Source organism: Notechis scutatus, chromosome 3 (genome assembly GCF_049901735.1).
Source record: "Notechis scutatus isolate UNSWTSFEM ecotype Mainland chromosome 3, rNotScu1.2, whole genome shotgun sequence".
NCBI classification, from domain to species: domain Eukaryota; kingdom Metazoa; phylum Chordata; class Lepidosauria; order Squamata; family Elapidae; genus Notechis; species Notechis scutatus.
The window spans coordinates 62318904-62341569 of NC_142011.1; the positions used below are offsets into that span (position 1 = coordinate 62318904).

Below are 22666 nucleotides of genomic sequence, written 5' to 3' on the forward strand. Positions count from 1 at the left end.
GGTCCTCATATCCCTTCACTGGTGGACCAGGCCAATCATCAACAAGGGTTGCCATTTCAAGGAACCCCACAGATTTACCATCACAACAGATGCCAGCCTGTTTGGATGGGGAGCACACTGCCAGTCCCTCACAGTTCTAGGTCATTGGTCCTCCATAGAACAATTGTGTAGCATATATTGGCTGGAGCTCAGAGCAGTCTATCTGGCTCTTAGCAGCTTCCTTCCACAAATTCGGAACCAGCACGTTCTTATCTTGACCAACAATGTTACAACAAAGGCCCACATAAACAGACGGGGGCACACATTCGAGACAACTCATGAGGGAAGTGGAGAGATTGTGCTTTTGGACAGAAAACAACCTGCTCTCCATCAGGGCGGAGCACATATCAGGCCTGTCAAACACCCAGGCAGACTGGTTGAGCAGGGCCACGGTCAATCAGGTGGAGTAGCACCCGCATCTGAGTCTGTTTCAAGAGGTGGCCTGAGATTCGGTCAACCAGTCATAGATTTGTTCACCTCAACTCTCAACTGCCGAGGTTCATCTCCAGGTACCCGTCTCAGAAAACAGAAAACGTCAATGCTCTCTGCTGCCGTTGGCCCCCAGGTCTTCTTTATGCATTCCCTCCACTTCCAGTGATTGCCAAGGTGATCCAGACACTTCTGGAAGAGAGAGTAGAATTTTTGTTGGTGGCACCATACTGGCCCAGATGGCTGTGGTTCGCAGATCTCAGGGATTTGTCATCAGCAGAACCATGGAGAATTCCGCCGGACAGAGTCTCGCTCATCCAGGGTCCGGTTCAACTTCCAGACCCTCAATAGCTCCACCTTGCCGTATGGTGTCATGCCCCTGGTGGAGACTGACTCTGAGGAAGAGGAGGAACAGCCAACAGGGAGTAGGAGTGTGGCTCCAGAGGTGGTGGAGGAGGCTGGAGAAGGGCAGAGGCCGGCTGAGCAGTCAGAGGAGGATCCAGGCCCATCCCCTATCCATCCTAGGTCACGCAGGGAGGAGAGGATCAGGGAAACGTGAGGTCTACTCAAGAGGATATTACCATGATCCTCCTCGTGGCTTGCAGCTGGGAGCTATGTATATAAGTTTGTACTGTGCAGTTAGAATTGCTGGAGTCAAAGTTTAGTGTTTACTTTGAAAGAGGTTTATCTTTGCTGGCGTTCTTTCCATGGACTCTCCTTGGTTATTTTCCTGGAGTTTATGATTAGTTATCTTGGCTTGCTTTGGAACTCTCGTCAATGCGGTTTCTTTTGGTTTTCTTTTTGCCTCATTATTTACTTTTGTGGCTTTAAACTGTGCCTAATAAAACAGTGAAGTTAAGTTGAAGGCCTTACCGGACTTTAATGTATGTTTTGGGTTTTGCATTATTTTGAGAGACTACGGGTCATCACATATGGAGGTTGAACGGAGATGTCTGAAAAGCGAGAATCTTTCAAACAAAGACATCTCCACCATACAGGAGGCTAGGCGCCTTTCAACAAATCGTATATACAATGCCACATGGACTATTTTTTGTAGATGGTGTGTTAAATCTCGCATCGACCCCACCTCTCCATCAGTAGCACAAATATTGGAGTTCTTACAAGAAGGCCTCAACAAGGGCCTCTCACTGAACACCTTGTGAAGGCAAGTGATGGCCCTAGCTTCGGTCGTCACCTGGGGAGATCTGCGGTCCATCTCACATCACCCACGCATACGCAGCTTTATTCGTGGTGCCACAAATTTACAGCCCCCTGTAGTGCACCATTATCCAACTTGGGACTTTAACAGGGTTCTTGCCACACTCACAAATTTCCCCTTTGAGCCCCTGAAAACTACGAGTCTCTACTTTCTAACATACAAGGTAGTTTTCTTAGTAGCAATAACATCAGTGAGACAAATCTCAGAACTAGCCGCCTTATCAGTCAGATAAGACCTCTGTATTTTTCATTCCAACAGACTATGGAACGTTCCATCCAACGTTCATCCCCAAAATTGATTCAGCTTTCCACAGGGCACAGGAACTAATCCTTCCATACTTTTGTCCAAGGCCAACTCAGGATCTTGAACACCATTGGCATTGTCTTGACGTGAGACATGCTCTACGTATGTATTTACACCGTACGACACCTTTCAGAAAAACGGAGGCTCTCTTCTTTTCCTTTCAACCTATCACTCAAGGGCACAAGGTCTCCTCTTTGACAATCAGCAGGTGGCTGAGAGCTGCGATTGCTAAGGCGTACAAGTCTCAATTATTACCAGTGCCCAGAAGCATAACTGCATTCTACCAGGAATACTGCAATGTCAGTGGCGTGGGCCACACAAGCGCCAATAACAGAAATTTGTTGAGCGGCAACTTGGGCCTCTCCATCACCCTTCATTAGCCACTATAAAATAGATGTCTTTGCCTCAGCAGAGGCTTCTTTTGGTAGGAGAGTTTTGCAACGGGTCCACGGGGGCCAGGAGAGGACTCCACACCTGACAGAGGCCCTCCAGTAGGACAAGCCAAGCTTTAGTATGTCCCACTACTGGATGCTCTGAACAACTTATTGGAGAAAGAGTGTTGGTACTTACCTGATACGCCCTTTCTCTGTGAGCTGTGAAGAGCATCCAGCCCCACCCAAATTCCATCTGGTGGAGTCCTATTCCAGCCAACGGTTAGACAGGGTGAAGGATATGAAGGTTTCTTCACTTCGACTTCATCAAAACTGGGGGACGCTAGGGAGGACTCCTGTGGAGGAGGAGGAGCATCCTTGTAATTAAGCCCAGCCTATTGCACCAGAGAGTGAAGCACCTCCCACTACTGGATGTTCTTCACAGCTCACAGACAACGGGCATATCAGGTAAATACCAACGCCCTTTTGCTTCTTATTATAAAGTATGATACAACTTGGCTAATAATTCTTTAAAACTAGACCATGAGATGTCTCAAGAACAATGATGTAAGACCATTTACTAGTAGAGAATGTATATTTGATTATCCATGTATTAACTGCAGCTAGAATTGTATTTGCTCAAAATTGGAAAAGTGAAGAGATTCCTACCGATGAAAATATGATCAGGAAAATATTAGAATGTGCAGAAATCAATAGATTAACACGTGTAATTAAAGAGAAGGAGCAAACTGAATATTACAAAATATGGGAATTATTTTATCGATGGCTAGAGAAAAAAATATGAAAGCTAGAAATAGCTAATAGATTAGTGGGAGAAAATAGAAAATATGTTAATAGAATTAAATATGTTAAGAAGAGGAGCGTTACAGTGATAGAGATATTATGTATATGAATAAGATAAGAACAAGATAAGAATAGAAAATTAATACCAAAGTAATGAATATGGCTGTAAATTTTAATTACTATTGCACAAGATATTTGTACACAGGCGACACACTGTTAAATGGAAGATGAATTGTTTGTATTTAAAATAAAATAAAAAGCTTTTTAAAAAAGATCATTTGTTGTAATTTCCATAGAAAAGAAACAATCCAATTTTTAAGGTGTGAACCTGCTATGCAAATTAATTTCCTTACATTGTACTAACATAATTTTTAAAAAGCGCATTTAGTCACTTAGTTCAGTAGTGACAACACATCTCAATGAAAGAATTGCTCTTTTTATAACTCTCGCAATTTTTAATGCCATAAAATGCATATGAAATTGGAGAGGGAAAATGGAAAATTCACACCAGATCTGAATAATGGGACTGCTATATTTGTAATCCCAATCCTTTCTCAGTACCTACCAGCACTTGCATAAATATAGTTATATTGGAGAGCACCTTCTATCTGTAGTTAGATACATCTTACTTACTGGTCTGCTATGCATGTATTAGGAAATCTCACTTATGAGGCATCACCTGACAGTAATACCAAATAGTCGGGTTGTATTCATAGCAACATTGCAGTTGCTTGCTTAAAAGGAATATCAGTATATGTTCTATTTTATAGATGCTGAACAAGTCAATTTTCTTGGAGACATTCCATTGTTGTGTTTTTTTTTGTAGAAAATTTGCAGTGACTTTATTATAGCAGAATGGCCATGTATGTTCACCATGAGGATATGAAACTCTTATTGATACAATTGTTTGTATTTGTTGCTCAGGTCAAGCACTAACATAATATCAGTATGCTAGTCTGCAAAGAATGTGCTTTAGTTTTAATTACTCCTAATTTCCAAATTAATTTGATAAGAAATTCAGAGATAATGTTTGATTTATAAAATATATTTGAATAGTCAGAATGGTACTATATTTCAAATATTTACAGAGCTAAATAAACAACAATACAGCTGAAATACCAAAACTGGAATGTTGTCAATAAGCAGTCTTTTAAGAAGTTGATTCATAATGGTGTTTTTGCTTTAAAACAATATAAATTTAACAAAACACAGTTATGTTATTTCATGTAAAAATGAAAATTTGATAATACCAAGCTATTTTGACTGGAAATGGCAGGTGATGAGATACTTTTAACTTGGATTTCAAAATCGAATTTTACAAATTATAAATTTCCATTTAAACTTTGAAAAGCAGACAGAAAATGTTGATTTTTTACATCAGACAAATTACAGTTATGGTAGAGGACCAGTAATATTAAAATGTCTTAATTCCACAATATAGAATAAAGAAAAAGTTAAGACAGTAGAAAGATATTTTGCGGGGATATTTAATAAAACTAGCAGTTCTAGTTGTAAATGTTTTTATTAAATTCTTCATTTACACTTCTTAATTAATACTCATATTTCAAATTAATAGTGAAACTGCTCCCAGCTGCATCATTCCATAGCTACAGTGCACTTTGTCCAATTATATATGGTTGTTTTGGATTAAATTTGCTTTCCTTCAAATAACAAAAAAAATAAAATTGTAGTTAAGGAATTAAATGGAATAGAAAAGTGGCAATGTCTGAAGAAGGCATCATGATTCTAAACTAAAGTCTGGAAGGAATTACTTTAAAAGCACATTATTTTAAAAGTTATTTTTCCCATTCCAATTCTAATCTTTTCTCTCAGCTGCCCATAAGAATTTTAAGGATTGCAAAGTTATCTAGAGAGCATCAGGCAATGAAAGATTGTTCTGAGCAAGCAAAGGAAAGTTTTGAGATTGTTCTATTTAATATATTAATAATGATTATTTAGATAGCCTAGTTTGTAATGACAATACATTATTCAGGAAAAGTTAAAAAATACACTACAAATAATGCTAAAGAAATGCCTTCAAACTGGGTGGATCTGCCAAAAAATTCATTGAAAAAGTTAATTCCAATACCAATAAGTAGAACTCAAGACAGCTTTAGTTGAAGATCATAGTGGTTAGATTAGTGAATCGGTAGATTAAATTTACCTAGTGGTTAGATCAGTGAAGATCCTAATGGTTAGATCAGTGAAATATTTATTCATATATGTTGTACTAGGTGTAAAAACAAATTCCATATTTAATGTAACTAGGATATTGAAAATAATACGACCTCACAAGAGAGGTGCAACTGCTGAGTTCTCAAGTTGAAAAATGCTTTGTAGAGCTTATGGGGAGACTTTCTGCTCTTGGTGTCACCATCCAAAAAAAGCCATGCATTTTCCTGGGCTCATTCATATTTGAATTAGTAGAGCAAGAACAAGATGTAACTCAAACACTTGCTTTCCTGAGACCACACAGCTGCCAAACAAGTTGAGAATAAGGTACAGCTTTCTTAAAAAAAAAAAAAAAAGTGCTGACGCGTGCATCAAATATGTCTTTCAGAAGCACCTTTTCTGCTTGGGATCTCAGTATCTGCATATCAGATAACTGCATTTTAGTCCTTGCACTAATAAAAGTTGCAGTCATTATTGGAATCTTATGTACAGTTCTGATTGGTTTATATTTGATCATCCTGTATTTTAAATATGATTAAAATTACCTTACATAAAATAAAAACATGATAAATGAATATTTATAGCTTTCCACTTAGTTTTAGCTTTACTACTGCCTTTGTTCTCAGTCCCTTAAATTTATATTTCTTCTTGCCCTACATAGCCTGTAATTTGCAGTTAGGACCTTTGCTATGCTAGTGGTTGTAATAATTTGGGTGAGCTTCTTCAGTGGCAGTGTTTGTCAGAATAGCTGATTAGAAGTGTAAATAAAAATGGAAATAACTTAATATTAACAGTGCATAAAGGAAAAAATAAATAACAGTTGAATTGGAATAGTGTGAGTTTTTCACAAAAATATCCAACTTCATGTTAACATCACACTGATTTCTGCAGCTTAGAAAACAGATAATCTTACTCCAATATTATAAAAGGGATCAAGATGCTAAGGTAGTATTCTTACCTTAGTATCTCTTCTTGGCAAAGTAGTACAAAGTATTACTAAAGAGAAAATACATGGTGGAATGAGCTTTGCTGAAAAGAAAAAAAGATATTTCTGCAAAGTTTAATGTTCTCCCATTGACAACGACGGTTAACAGATGCTATATATTTGGAATCCAAAAAAGCCTGTGACAGTCTGTCACCAAAGGCTCCTAAAAAACTCACCTGCACTGGATAATAGAACAGTTCTTTTCATAGAAATTACAGCTGTAACAGCAGCAATAAACAATCAGTTCTCATACTGGGGAGAAGTGCATATTGGGTTACTCCAGGGAGTAGTATTGGGACTGGTGCTTTTTAAATTGAATATAATTTGTAGTTAAGGCTGAGCAGTGCAATACAATATCTCATTTGCCAATGGTACCAAAACGTTCAGGATTATGAAATTTTCCAAAAGGCTAATGATAAATTGGCTGAATGGGTTTCACAGTGCCATTTGCAAAATCTCATAATATGCTGTATGTTGGCACAAACAAATCCAAACTTTAATTGGATGGGATCTGAACTGACAGTGGTGTTTGGAAATGGGATCTTGGCATTATAGAGATAATTTGATTAAAATGTTGAGCTAAAGTGAAAGGATCCTTTTGTTGGAATTCTTGTAGGAGTAATATAATACAAATCTCTTAAAACAAATCTGTGAGGAGGCCATACTTAAAATTTCATCATAGATTTGTTTTGGCAGTGATGGCAAACCTATGAATATGACATGTGTCAAAAGTGACACATGATATTTGATGAGCCACCAGAATGGATGTGCTCTCACACAATCTCTGGAGCAATTTAAAATTGTGCAAGAACGGGATGTCCTTTGGCACCATTTTCAGAGGCTGCAGAGCTGCAGAAGAGCATTCTTCGAAAGCGCTTTAATAAATTAAGGCCTCATACAACCCAGGTAGGCCATAGAGGCCTCTCTCATGAAGGCCACAGATCATCACACCACAGAATATGTAGCAGATCCTGGGGAGCTCTTGGGAATGGCACCAGACAGCCTTTTTCAGTGGCAGCAATGGGTGCTATATGGCTGAAGTTAAGGCCTAGGCCTATATTTCAGGCCCAGCTTCAATGTTGCTGCCAAATTCTGCAATTCAGGGTGTACTAGATGGGAGGGGAGACAGAGAATTGTTTCTCTTTTGTTCAGAGGAGACACACCAGAAAAATCAACTTAAAACATTTTCCAAATTTTTGACAACCAAGCCCAAGAGATTTGCCATCACTGCTTTATGATGACATTATATTATATTGCACCTGTCTCCCTAGCAATTCCAATAATTTTGCCTTGCATTATTATGTACAGTTCTGCTCACTGACCTTTGGGATTTTGGAATTACTGTAGGTTTGGTACAGTAAAGGCAATGAAAAAGCTGGAGCAGTGCCTCTGCAAAGAAAGACAAAGCTCTTTAGCTTGGAAGAATGATAGAATACAGGAAACATGATGGAGCCATATCAACTCCTTATCTCATGATGTTAGAATTTTAGATTATTTTTTTACAGAAGGCTGTACAGGAGCATAGAGACTCATTGGCTACTAATGCTGTCTGCTTCCTGAATCATAAAGCAAGCATGCCTTACTGTTTCTGGGAAGTAACATTAGAAAAGGACTATTGTTTTCTAGACTGGATTTGTGAGCCTCCCAATTGTCATCTGGTTTAAACACCAATGGGACGCTGATGGTTTTATCTTTCTTTTATGCTTTATTGTCCTTTGTGAGCTCCTTAGTGTTATTATATATAAGAAGGATGGCTATATGAGCTTTTTAAAATAAGTATTTATTTACTTATTTACAAATTACTTATTACTTGGATTAAATATGCATATGGTTTTATTTGGCATTTAATGATCCAGGTGAGGCACTAGGAGACCATAAATTCTAGTTTTATTTTAGGCATGAACCCAGTGAGGCAACTTGTACTGTCTTATCCCAAGAAGGAAGGCAGTGGCCAATCTAAAATTGCTACCAGGAAAATTGCCTGGACTCATTCATGTAGTCACCAGGAGTCAAGACTAATTCAAAACACCGGGGGTGGGGGAGATCTATCTAAATATTTAATATTTTAAGTCACCTATGAAGCTAGCACTACTGATCTACTAGTTTTAAAGGTATGGTTCATATAACACTATTATAAAATATAATCCACATCAAACTCTGTTCCATTTCTGAGAAATCAGTACGTTTTTCCCCAAGCACAATTGCCACTTAATGGCTAAACATTTTCAAATGCGGCATTTAGTCTCTTATCGTTTACAGTATTATTTAGAGCCTCTCATAATGCAGTGTCTTTCAGTTAAGGGAAAAGTAGACGCAGTTAGAAAGATTTTATTGTTTTTTCCCCATTAGTGTTGCAAAATGAGCATGTCCCCACCATAACACTGCCTTTGCAGTAAAGCCAAAAAGTTGCCTTTTTTCAGATAGAAAAGTAGCCTCTTCAGATAGATATTGCAGGTAGATATTTTCAAGGTCCTGGGATCAGTGGTTTGTTCTTCCAACCTTTTGGACTCATGCTGGTGCCCATCCTCAGGGAACTTCTCAATCTCCAGGATGTGTGTACTGGATCCTCTGCAACATTGTCCTGGAATACATATATTTGCCTTCATTCACAAGATATTTTTCAAAGATAATTATTCAAGAACCAGTTTCATTTAATGATTAAACTGGGCTAGAAACCAGGAAACTGAGTTTTAGTTCTTCATGAAAACCAGCTGGGTAATTTTGGCGCAGTCATTCTCTCAGCTCAACCCACAACATTGGATTGTTCTCGTGAGGTAAATATAAGAAGGAAACACTACTACAGCACCATTAGTTGTACCTAAAAAGGGGAGGATAATGATTAATACTCTGGTTTCTCTTCAGATTGATGAATCTAATGAATTAAATGCACAATTTTTCAGTAAGCAAAATGCATGTTGCTTTATGCAGTCAGTAAACCTGTAGGTTTATAATGTTACTGTTTCAGTAATGTTATTTTTCAAATTATCATAGCTGTGCCTGCTTTTAGAGTTCCAGCACATACATATAAAAGGCTACTGGAATGAAAATGTGTAAGATTTTGTAATTATTTCCTACTTCTCTTTTGTTTAGGTACAGGATAAAATATAACCTTACAAGGAAAACTATGGATTTCTTTCTTGTAGATTCCCCTCACCCCTGTTAAAGAAAATTATGCAAAACAGGATTTAGCTGTAAATCCATTCCCACCATTGGATGTTACAGTGTTCAGTGTTGCTATATTTAGGGAAACCTAATTTGAAAGTGTAAGGAAATTTCTGTCACTGAAAAGTTACCACAAAATTAGGTTGGGAAAAACAATATAAAGTGTGAAATGGTGCAGGTGAACACTTTGAGAGAATGCATCATATACTGTAGCACTGAACCAATTATCCCAATGCAGGAATAAAACACTACTGTACCTTCCTCTGGAAAATATAGAGAAGAGAGAAGACACGCAGAATTTGAATTCTTATTACTTCAAATGTAGCTCATTTGGAATTTTGTCTTAAGTATTCTTTTAATATTACTCCTAGCTTTACATTTATCCTGAGTTTTGAGTAAATAGGATCATATTTGTTGTGCATCACCTAGTGAGAAGGGTGGCTATATGGATTTCTAAATGTATTTTTGTGCATGTTCCTTTTAATGCTTAATGTTTTTTGAACTGTCAACATACAATACTGGGCTAATGGACATACTGGATAGATTTGGAGCAAGTATTTTTAATCAGAACTCTTTGTCCAACAAATATTTGTTCTCCAGCAGAAGGTAGATCTGTTATACATCATTTTCCTTTCAAACTAATTGCAAGTTGCAATAATCACTTATTTCTTCATCGTTTTTAATATATATATATATTTTCTCCTTTATTTTTTTAGTCAGCTTGGACTATTACTTTCATTTGCTTACACTTCCATTTCTGGACTTATTTCCTTTTGGCATTTTCTTTACTTAAATTGAAGTATTCATACCACACAAAATATTGCTGATAGTTTTGTCTTTTTGAGAGTGATATTGTTTTTCTCTGCAGTATAACAATATACTGTATGGAGAATTTTAAGGAGTAAGTGGAAAAAGTGATCACTCAATTATCACTAACTGACTTTGCTTCCCTGGCAGCTCACTTATGGTCATTGAACTATATTATTCATTCCTTTTCTTTTTAGAAAGTATTGTGATTTGATGTGAATGAGGAGGATTAAAAGCTGCTTTTTGTTGAACAGATGGTTATTCTTAATATCTTCTCAGGGTTAGGTAAAACATGGAAATTTAAATTCTGTACAGATCAATCACACATCATATGTGTGCTTTCCTGCCCAATAAACTTTTGTAAATAGACTTGTACAATAAATATATTCCAAAATTAAAGCATTGACTTTTCTCTTGGAAGTAATTTAATACAGTCCTGATTGCATACCTGATGCGTATTTTTAAAAAATGGTAGGAGGTGTTACAGACATACTTCTGCTTCTTTGGAAATGTTTGTGAATGTTCAGTGAAGTAATATTGAATTAGCTAAGTCTTGACTATGGAGAATTGTGAACTGTGACACTGGTTGTTCACAAATATTCTGGCAAGCTTAAGTATTTACAGAGTTCTTCTCTGTTAGTGTAAATCTGGATATTATACTAAATGTATTTTAAGATTTTAATGTAAAGGTAGTTTTTAAACAGAATTTACTGTTGGAGTGTGTGGATGTGGATCTGGACTACAACGCATAGGGGTTTAACCCTTCCTCCTTCTGCCCCCACAGCTCCAATTTACGTTGGGAAGGAAGTTCCCATTGGTGCCATTGGAACCTTCCCATCTGAGTCAAATTGCAACCACAAGGTAGGGGGATTTTTATAAAAGCCATAGCAGTGGGGAGGAAAGATCCCTGCACATGCTACTTTATTGATCTTTATCCCCTATGGCTGGTGGCAATTGCTGTTTAGAACTGCACTTACACTAAGACATGTGCAATGTAAAACTGATCAAATATGCCATTGACTGTCAGAAGAGAGGCCAGGAATATGGCACTATTTGAGTATGTATGTTAACAAGTTATCTAAACAGCTCTTACATCTTGCAGGGTTGAATGCTTTTGTTACCAGAAGTCGTCATTATAAAGTAAGAAAGAAGGGATGCAACCCAAATAGCATTCATGACTAATATTGAAGATCTGACAGTTGAAAACTTATCTGGCACTCCATCTCTATATTTTTTAAAAACGTTTTGAGCAAGCGTTCCAATTAGAAAATGTCTTTATGTTTATATGTATGAATCCCAATTATCCCATCTGTTGCCATGTATCTTGCAGATGAGTAGCATAATCTCCTTTATGTATATATTTATATTTATATTTATTTTCAACTTCGGTTCTCCTATAAGTATTTCTTCCTCTCCTTTATCCTAAAACTTTTAGGGAATATAGCCATAGTGGAAACATACAGGTGCAAATATAACTGCTGCAAAAAAATAAGAACAACGGAAAATACTGTTTAATGCATATAGAGAAAGGGATATTTGCAAAGAATAAAGAGAGAAATGAGCCATTAAGATTAAAAGAAACAAAGAAAACACAAAGCATTTGGGTGAAAATAAAACATTATTTTGGAAGTAGGTGAAAAGGTCTAAACAAATTCTCTAAGCAAAGTAAATGAATTAAAATAAAGGTGATGACATTATTTGTGAAATGAAGTAAGAAAATGCTGGAGATATTTTAAAGATTTGTATTGGAATTATCATGGTATATTAGTAAACAAGGAAAAAACAATGGAAAGGAGGTGACAAATATGAACATGTTGAAATGGTAACGCTACAGGTATAGATGGTGCCTCAGAAGAATTTTTAAATATATCTGCTTATGAAGTAACTGCCTGACTTAGACCTGTACTTGTGCCTCCCAATTGAAATAATATTGTTTATTCCTGATACAAAGAGAATAATAAAAAATATAAATACCAAATTATGTGGCATTAGGCTGTTATGTGTGCCTGGTAAGAGTTTTGATAGAATTCAGATTAAAGTGAGGTAACAGTGACTAAAATCTGATTTGAGAGTTTATGCTGGGTAATCAGTCAGATTTTTGTTCTTTAAAAGATCACTAAAAATGTATGGATGTGAGAAAGAAAATTTGCTGTACATTTGTTGATCTAGAGAAAACATTGTCAAATGACCTGGCTTGAATTATGAAACTGTATTAGCATGATGTTTAGGAGCTGATTGCTGTATTGGTAATTGTGATATATAATAGAGTTTACATGAGAGTAAATGGTTTGCTTTGCATTATGTGTGATGAGTATTTAATGTATCAGGAATTCTACTGGAGAGGGAAGTTTGTTAGCCAGAATAATGAATGTGTATGTAATGCTGTATACAGTCAATGCTGGTGTTGTGAGATGAGAATCCGAATTATTTTTAGCAAATGTTAAAGTATATAATATCATGAGAGATATGCATCTGAAAGTTAATACATCAAAACCAAGTGCTTTGTTTTCCAAGAGAAAAAAACGAACAGTTTCAAGTTATACATAAACAGGAGGTAGATAAATGTTTTACCTTGGGAGAATGTTCACTAAAGACGGGAAAATAGATGGAAAAAATAAGATGTGCAAATAGTTGTAAAAAAAGTAGTGAGTTGCATGTGATTAGAGTTCAAAAAACTACTTCAAGTGCAATTGCAATTCTTGACAGCTCATAAAGCAACAATTAAGATTAAAATAGCAATCCAAAAAGAAAAAAAAGTAATAACAAATGACAGTGGAATTACAAAGTACATCAGGAAGAATTACACAAAGAACCATACAACCTACTTGCACCATTAAACCCAATGGTTTTGTACAGTTGGGTTTCTTGTTTTGTTTTTGCAGGAAATGTGAGCCTCTCCCTACCTTGTTATATGAAAATACACTGCGGTAGTAGTTGAATACACTTTTGGTTATTCAAAAAGAAATAGCATGATAAGGAAATGTTTGTTGAAAATGCTGAAATTAGTTGGTGAATAATTTCTCCATTGCATTTAGCTATTAGGAAAGGATTTGTAATGTCTTTTAGTCAATTGTGTGAATTGACTGTTGAAGAATTTTTAGTTTGTCTTTATAATTTCTTAATATATAACATATTGGATATAAGGAGTAAAGCCAGCAGGAAAATGTTTCTGAAATGAATCTGTAAAGTTGAAATTGCAAAATTTATTTCCATTTTAATTATAACTAGATGATCCATAATCCATTGGGTCATTGTTTCAGAGTTATTTCCTTATCTAAACAGAGGTAAGAGAAACAAAAAAGCAGAGCATGCAAGAACAAAGGCAAAAAAGCAGGGAGCAGGAACAACTTGCAACTTCCCGGGGACTTGACTAAAGGAGGGACCAATCAACCCAGCTTCTAGAGAGCTAAGGTAGACCAGTCTGCTGAACCTCTGGCCAGTGATTCGGCAGCACTGAAGCAGCCATAACTTTGCCAAATTTCAATCCCATGAGAGTCACGTATCCCAGATTTTGGACACATTCTTAAATTAGCCCATATCAGGTTCTTTGGTTCAAAAATGGTTGCCTTATGAAGCATCCATCCTTTCACCCAATTTAAGTTTAGAGATTGTACAGGTATAATTCCCTGCTGGACATTTTTGTGTGTTTTTAATTTAGAAATCTAATGAACATTTTCAAGCACTGCATGCAATACAAAATATATCCTGAAATCACTGAAAGCTTTTGCAGATACCAAATTGATTAGAATTGAAGAAAAAGAAAACAGAAGAACAAAAAAGAAAATTCCCACAAGCCTTTTTTAAAAAGAGGATCGTTACATATTTCTTACTGTTTTTATTTTAAAATTGCTTGTAAAACAGTTAATTGGCTCACAATTGGAAATTCACCAGATCAAGAAATATCACAACACATAGAAAAGATAAAGAACATTTTCATCAAAAGACTCTCCAGTTTTTTATCCATAAAAAGAAATGTAGGATTAAAAAGACTGCTGAGTTATAACACTTCAGATAATGAAACTAATAAGCTGTGGACTTTCCCTTATTAACACAATAGGTTTTTTAATGTAAAATTAGTATTTTCTGAAAATGTTTGCTATAGTATTAGATGTCCACAATACATACATTACTAATGTTTTCTTCTATTTTGAAATTGTATGTTAAACGAGTAAAACAAGAATGCAACCCTATCTGTTAAGCAAATTGTAGCATTTATAAGCAAAAATTGAAACATGTTAAAAGTAAATTTGGTGTATTATAAATATAACATTGTATGAAAAATTATCCTTTTTATTCATTTTTTTCTCCTATATTTTTCTTCGTGTGAAATCTGTTTATGTTTCAATAGACATATATAAATAACATTCCAAAATAATACTAAGGGTACAATTATATCTGGGGTCTGTCTTTTTTATGGGGATTCATTAGAGCATGGATATTGATTGATTATGAGAATGGAATGGACAGTAATTCTGTGAGACTTTTAAGTGTCAAAATGTGTCACCCCTTAATTTTCCATTGATAAAAGTTGATCTTTTAGGGGTTTGGAAATGTTAATAGGTAAAGAAATCACATCACTTCCACCACCACCCCCAAGACAGAGATTTGAATCTGCCCATTCCTGGAGTGCATGTTGTTAGTTGCGAAGTCGTGTCCGACCCATTGCAACCCCATGAACAACTTTCCTCCAGGTCTTCCTGTTCTCTACCATCTTCCGGCTCACGCCTATTGCTTCAGTGACTCCATCCAGCCACCTCATTTTCTGTTGTCCCCTTCTATTGCCTTCAATCTTTCCCAGCATTAGGCTCTTCTGCAGTGAGTCCTTCCTTCTCATTAGGTGGCCAAAGTATTTATTTGAGTTTCATCTTCAGGATCTGGCCTTCTAAAGAGCAGTCAGGGTTGATCTTCTCTAGGACTGACAAGTTTGATTGCCTTGCAGTCCAAGGGACTCGCAGGAGTCTTCTCCAGCACCATAGTTCAAAGGCCTAATTCTTTGGCACTCAGCTTTTCTTATGGTCCAGCTTTCACAGTCATATACATTGCAACTGGGAAAACCATAGCCTTGACTATGCATTTTTGTTGGCAGGTTAATGTCTCTGCTTTTTAATATGCTGTCCAGATTTGCCATAGCTTTCCTCCCCAGGAGCAAGCATCTTTTAATTTCTTGGCTATAGTCCCCATCTGCGGTGATCTTGGAGCCCAAGAAAATAATATCTTTCACTACCTTCATTTCTTCCCCATCTATTTGCCAAGAATTGAGAGGGCTGAATGCCATGGTCTTAATTTTCTTAATGTTGAGTTTCAAGCCCACTTTTGCATTCTCCTTCTTCACCCTCATGAAGAGGCTCCTTAGTTCCTCTTCACTTTCTACCATTAGAGTGGTACCATCTGCATATCTGAGGTTGTTGATATTTCTCCCAGAAATCTTAATTCTAACTTTTGATTCATCTAGCTCCGCCTTTGTCATGATATTCTCTGCATATAAGTTAATTAGGCAGGACAACAGTATACAGCCTTGCCGAACTCCTTTCACAATTTTGAACCAATCAGTGGTTTTGTGTCCAGTTCTCACTATTGTTTCTTGGCCCGCATATAGGTTTCTCAAGAGACAAATAAGATAGTCTGGTGCTCCCATCTTTTTAAGGACTTGCCACAATTTGTTGTGATTCACACAATCAAAGGCTTTAGCATAGTTCAATGAAGCAGAAATAGATGCTTTTCTGGAACTCCCTAGCTTTCTCCATGATCCAGCATACGTTGGCAATTTGATCTCTAGTTCCTCTGCCTCTTCGAAATCCTGCCTGTATTCTGCTAGTTCTCGATCCACATACTGTTGGAACCTAGCTTGTAGGATTTTGAGCATAACTTTACTAGCATGTGAAATGATAATTTGAACATTCTTTGGCATTGCCCTTCTTTGGAATTGGAATGTTAACTGACCTTTTCCAATCCTGTGGCCACCATTAAGTTTTCCAAATTTGCTGGCAAATTGAGTGTAGCACTTTTACTGCATTGTCTTTTAAGATTTTGAATAACTCAGCTGGAATACCGTCACCTCTACTAGCTTTGTTGTTGCTCAGATTTCCTAAGGCCCATTTGACTTCAGACTCTAGGATGTCTAGCTTGAGGTGAGTGACCATGACTACCAGGAACCTATGAAGTTTGCAACCTAAATGTTCTCAATATTCTTTCCATTAGTTTCTTAATAGTAAATAGGGTGTGATGATGGGATAATTCAACTCATTGTCTTGAAATTGCCTGTATTTGTAACAGCTTTAATGTTGTTGGTTCATCTATGGATAAACAAAGGTGGCTGAGACAAATTGAGAGAATTTAAAATGTCAGCAAAAGCAAACTCACAGAGAAAAGAGACTCCAGCTCAGAATCCAACTAGAGCAGTGATCCCCAACCTTTTTGACGCCGCGGCCCGGTACCGGCATCAGCTGGGCGCCGCGGCCCGGTACCGGCATCAACTGGGCGCCGCCATCTTTTTGACGAAAAGCTTCCGTGACCTCACCGGAAGACTTTTTCGTCGGGCGTTAGCGCTCCGGTGAGCTTTTTCAGGTAGAAATGGTTTTCTACCGGAAAAGCGCACCGAGCGAGCGCCGCCATCTTTTTGATGAAAAAGTGCTTCCGGTGAGCTTTCTACCCGAAAAGCTCACCAGAAGCACTTTTTACCAAAAAGATGGCGGCGCCAGCAACCAGCGGCCCGGTAAGACTTGTTCCGCGGACCGGTACCGGTCCGCGGACCGGCGGTTGGGGACCCCTGAACTAGAGTACTTTTCTAATCCTGTGGTATGTAATTCCTTTGTTCTTTAGCAGAGAATAATTCCTGCTCCTTTTTAAAATTAGTTGATACATATTCCTTGTAGAGGATTTTTTTTTAAAAAAAAAAATCCATTTTATTACAAATTTCATGAACTTGTTTACACTTTAGTGCTTCTTCACGCTGTATTTTTAGAAGGAGAGAAAGAAGATCATATTTGTTGCATCAATTCAAATATGCATTTTAAAATCCAGAATCTTACAATTGTTGTTTTACTGGAGAGAGGAGTATCTATTTTCTTTTCAATTAAAAAAAATCCCTTCTCACGTTATATATGTTTTCCTCAGTGTCAGGTCCTTAGTACTTTGGGGGTTCTGCGCAGTATCTTAGCCATTCCTAACACTGTACTCTTCTGGACAGAGGTCTGATGTTATTCCTGGCGTCTGTAAGACGACTCTCCCAGCTTAGGAGTCATAGTCCCAAATGCTTTTGTCACCACTGGGACACTTTGGCCTTTTCTTTCCACATCTTCTCTAGTTCCACCTTCAGGCCTTGGTATTTCTTCAGCTCCTCATACTTTTTTGTGATGTTGCTGTTACTTGGCTCCACTACATCTATCACACTGATGTCTTCTAGTCTTTATCTACTATCATGATATCTGGTTGATTGGCCAGTACCTACCTGTTCATCTGGATTTGGAAATCCCACAGAAATTTAGCCCGCTTATTTTCCACAACCTTCTGTGGAATCTCCCATCTGGATTTGAGATACTCTAGCCCATACATTATATAGATACTACAGTTCACCTGGCTTTCCAGAAATCAACCCAAGTTGTGCTCAGATTGGCCTTTCTAAATCTTGAGTCTTGGACCATCTATCTTTCTATGAGCAACTGGTGGTTTGAGCCTCTGGTGTTGTTTTCAATGCCCTTCTGACCTGTGCTCATATATTGACCCATGTGGTCCTATAGCATTCTATGTGGTGGGAAGCAGGTAGTTTGATGTTGCTGTTCACTTGTGGGTGTCTCTGTTGGTTAGCACTGCCCTTTCCTGTGTTAACCAGTTTAGGTGAGAGTCTTCTTTTAGTAGCTGGTTCATCTGTGCTAGTAGCTGTTCATGTACTTTTTTAGATTATTTACTTCCTCCACCTTTCCCAACCCATATGGCACCTCTCGCTCACCCTGTGTTATCTCCCCACACAGCACCTCTCATATACTTCCACATTCTTCCTAACTCACCCCATATATCCGCTCACTCCATCTGCCACCTGTCAGCAACTACTTACCTCCTTGTCAGTCTGCACTTGCAGCTGGTTTGCTGATTGACTTTGGTTATGGGAAGCCTTGTCTAACAAGTGTGGGATTTGATTGACAATGACAACTGGAACTATAGCAATTGCCTCACACTGACAGCCCAGAAGCCTCAAAGAAAAATGGCTTCCAAGCTGCATTGTTTAGCATTGGAAATTTTGGTCCCATTTGTGTTAATAAATCAAGGACTACCTGTAAATAGTTTTCTCACATGTTACAGGGTTTGGAGTAGATGATCTCTGTGGTCCTTTCCAATTGTACAATTCTATAACATGATATTATGTATTATGTATTATGTATTATTATTATTATTATTATTATTATTATTATTATTATTATTATTATTATTATTATTATTATTATTATTGAATTCTTCTTAGGCCTGCTCCATTTTTATCTTTTTATCTTTGGCATTGCTGTTTCATAATTACCCTGTGAAAAATATTAATGATTTTTAAAAGATAATTAATGAGCATAAATTAATTGTCATTAATTTTCAATAATAATATTCTCTCATTTCATTGGAAACTAATCCCAAATTACAGTGCATTGGATTGCAGCTATAGTTATTTATTCCAAAGGAGAACCGTCCTAAAATAGCTCTGCTTTTGGAAATAACAGCTCTTACAACTTTGCTGTAGTTGTATGGGTAAAATATAATGCGTGTGTATATGGCAAAGAATTGTGAATGGTTCTAAGTTTGCACACTGCAATATTGGATTCAGCATTTTTATTCACCTATTGGGTACTTCCCAAGAATTTGGGATAGACAAATCCTGTTGCTTGATGGTGTTAAATGTATCATCACAAAATGTAAACTGTTCAAAGTAAAGCTGCCTTTTGCAATTGACTGATGGCAATTTTGTCAGTGCCAATGGTGTTCAAGTGATGTTCCAGATGTTTTTTTGTTGTTTTCATTTCCGTCCATTGTTTCTTGTCTTGTCTTCTGGAGCTTTGCAAAATAGGTTGATCCCCTCTCTTTTGCCCCTCAAATATTAGAATTCTGATTGTTACTGATATTTTTTCCTTAAAGCGTTGTGGTTTTATAACCAAATTCAGAGCCATATGTGTACTTAGTGTTGTGAGTCTGATACTGTTTTTCCCGGAATGCTGTCCCGGCAAATTCTCCCTGGCCCCAGATTTTTGAACTGTTTGTCATTGATATGTCTGATATCTGGACCAATGAAAATGCCTTCCTTAATCTTGGCATCAGTTATTCTTGGGAACATCTGTCTCAATAAAAACCTTCACCTTCCTTGTTCATCACTTTCATGAAATTTTTCATCAGTCTGAAGCAAAAACATTTTTGCCAGATCAACAAGTGGTTCATGTGCCATGGTTTTTTTTCTTGTTCTAGAATCGCATTTTTGGGGAGTGGCCATTTCTTTTTATGTAATTTAATGCTGCTCTTTTGCATGACTATCCCATCCACATATGTAACAACAGTAGTTGTATATCCAAGCTGCATTCCAAGCAGCAGAGCCATTGCTCTTAATCTACACAAATATACTATTACTTTGATAATACTTTGATAATAGTTTCCTGTTTTTTGTATGTATGTTGTATGTTTCATGTGTGCATCATATTCAATATGTACTAATGAGTGTACATTGTTATGTAAAAACAAAGATTTTTATAAAATAGTATGTAATAGGTAAAATTACAGGTTATTTTTGTGATCAAATGATCAGAAAAATCTATAAAACACAGGGGTGGGATGCAAACTTTTTAACTACCGGTTCTGTGGGCGTGGCCAGGAGGTCATGTGACTGGGTAAGTGTGTTTTTTCCCTACTGGGCCTCAGGGAAGCCTCCTAGGAGCAAAAACGGGAAGGGGGGTGCTGCGCAGCACCCCCCTGCACCCTGTTTTTTTCTCCCAGGAGGCTTCCCTGACGCCTAGTAGGCAAAAAATAATAATAATTTTCTTTTTGCCTACTGGGCCTCAGGGAAGCCTCCTGGGAACAAAAACAGGGCACGGGAGAGCCGTGCAGCACACACACACACTCAGGTACCCTGTTTTTTGCCTACTGGGCCTCAGGGTAGTCTCCTGGGCGAAGCAGTACAACAGCAAGGGGGGATCAGCTGTACCATGTGATTTAGATTATCTAGAAAGCAAGAAATCCAACGATTTCCTGCTTTCTACTTATTCGAAATCACGCGGCACAGCTGATCTTCAGAAAACAGCTGATCAGTTGGGGGGAGGGAAATAAAAGGGAATTTCTTGATATTCGGAGCGAACCGGTTGTCTCTCAGCTGAACTTCGGAGCTACCGGTTTGCCCAAACAGGGCCGAACCAGTAGAATCCCACCCCTGTGTTTAAAACCACCCCCAAAAGTGTTCTGGAAGCAAACTCTTTGTTTTCAGTGTTACCTGTACTTTAAATATGTACACAAATCCTCTGTCCTGCAATTTGTGAAATAACATGTAAATTCTCCCATGAGCTATTCAGAGCATCCAGTGATGGGAAGGTTCTTCAGTCTCTTCTAGGAAGGCTGGGCTGAAACTTGAGGACACTCCTCATCCTCCACGAGACTCCTCCTTAGCATCCCCAGTTTTAGCTCAGCCTTTCTTCAGACAGGTTGTGTTATTGCTTTCCTGGTCGGAACAGAACACTGGTGATTTAGCTGATTTAGCTGATTTATTTCTCAGGTCAGGTAAAACCATAGTTTCTGTCACCAACTACCCCCACCACCCCTGGGAACCTCCAAAAGTCATTTTGCTTGTTTTTTATGAGCGTTCCAGCCTCCCGAGGCTAAAGCCTCATAAACGCGGGGGCTTATCTTTCCAATCTGCCCTCAGGCTAAAAACCTCTCATTTCAGAAACGCTGCCTTAAACTTTCAGCAGGCCGGGCGGTGATAGCTGCTTTCGTTTTCATTCTGCCACGAGGCGGCCACCATTTTAAAGGTCGTGTGGTTAAATTTGCTGAGTAATTGTTACTGTCTGTGAGACAAGCTACCCAACAAGGTTTCCCTTCTTGGGGACCTGGGAAGGGGGTCCCTACCACCAGTCCACTGGATGATAGAGGACTTGAACTGCTGGATTCCACAGGCAATAAGTGCAGCTAAACTGATCTAATTATCAGTTACAGACCTCTGTGCCCTCATATAGGTGCCAGATCTGGAGGGGTCCATATTTGATATTACAAGTACTTTATTCAAAAATTGACTTGATTGACTTAAATTCTACAAATCTTTTAAGTCGTTAAAATAGATATATAGATATATATGTGTGCTTGTGTATATGTGTGTGTGTGTGTATATATATTTTTGTAGTGATCTTTTTTCCATTAGCCTCTTGTGTTTTAATGGCTTGGGTAATGGGTTGTGTGATGGGCTTGCGAGTTCTTTTGTTGTGGTATCCTGGGTCCTGCGTTGTAATCTCCTGAGTCGTTTGTGTTTTGATCTCTTTTCCATTAGCCTCCTGTGTAGTAACGGCTTGGGTAATGGGTTGTATGATGACCTTGTGAGATTTATTGCTGTGGTATCCTTGGTCTTGTACTGTGATATCCTGGGTCATTTGCTGTGTTGCAACTTCTTGAGTTCTTGTGGTGTAATTTCCTGAGTTTTCTGATGTGATGTCCTGAGCGGGTGGCTGTGATGTAGCATTCTGGGTTTTAGTCTGGCTTCGAGTTTGGGGTCTGGGTCTGTGTTCTTGGCGTGTGTCAGCTTGTTTGGTTTTGGGGTCGGGGGGTGCGACAGCTGGCGAAGCAGCCTTGGTCTGTTTTCTGGATGGTGGTTGTCCTTGGTTTATAGGATGGGCTTGGGCCTGGGTCTGATGAGGGGGATTGGCGGTGGTGTCCCACGTTGTTTTGGGTCTGGTGTTGGTTTTCGTGGCTGGAACTCGTTTGTTGGTGAGGGCTAGCTTCCAGATGTCTGGTAGGCGGGAGGTATCGTCCCATTTATTCATGTTATGGGGGTGTTTCTCTATCTCAATGGCTTCCCTGATTATTCTCTTGCTGGAGTGTTCAGTGTTGGATATTAATTTGGTTCCTTCAAAATTAATTTCCTGTCCTGTGGCTTTATGGTGCTGGAAGAGGGAGGAAGTATTTTCTTCTCTTCTGACTGCGTTTTTGTGTTCTGCGATGCGTGCATTTATTCTCCTGTTGGTTTGTCCAATGTATGTGGCTGGGCAATTGTTGCATGGTATTTCATAAACTCCTTGGTTTTCTAGCTGGATCTTGTCTTTGGGGTTTCTTAGGATGTTGGCTATTTTTTGGTCAGTGCCGAAGGCTGTCCTGATATTGTGTTTGTGGAGAATTTTGCTGATTTTGTCTGTGGTGCCTTTGATGTAGGGGAAGAGT

At 38.0% G+C, this 22666-nt stretch overlaps 1 protein-coding gene across 9 annotated transcripts in view; it reads left to right on the top strand.

Annotated features, from left to right (window-relative positions):
• Nucleotides 1-22666, top strand: part of ELAVL4 (ELAV like RNA binding protein 4) — a 143707-nt gene that overhangs the window by 80546 nt on the left and 40495 nt on the right. The window contains exon 3 of one of the 9 annotated variants that reach the window (XM_087960242.1): nucleotides 11076-11152. The exons of the other annotated variants lie outside the window; for them this stretch is intronic. Coding sequence (XP_087816368.1) covers nucleotides 11076-11152 — 77 coding nt within the window. The remainder of the gene's footprint in view (nucleotides 1-11075; nucleotides 11153-22666) is intronic. 9 annotated transcript variants of the gene reach the window in all.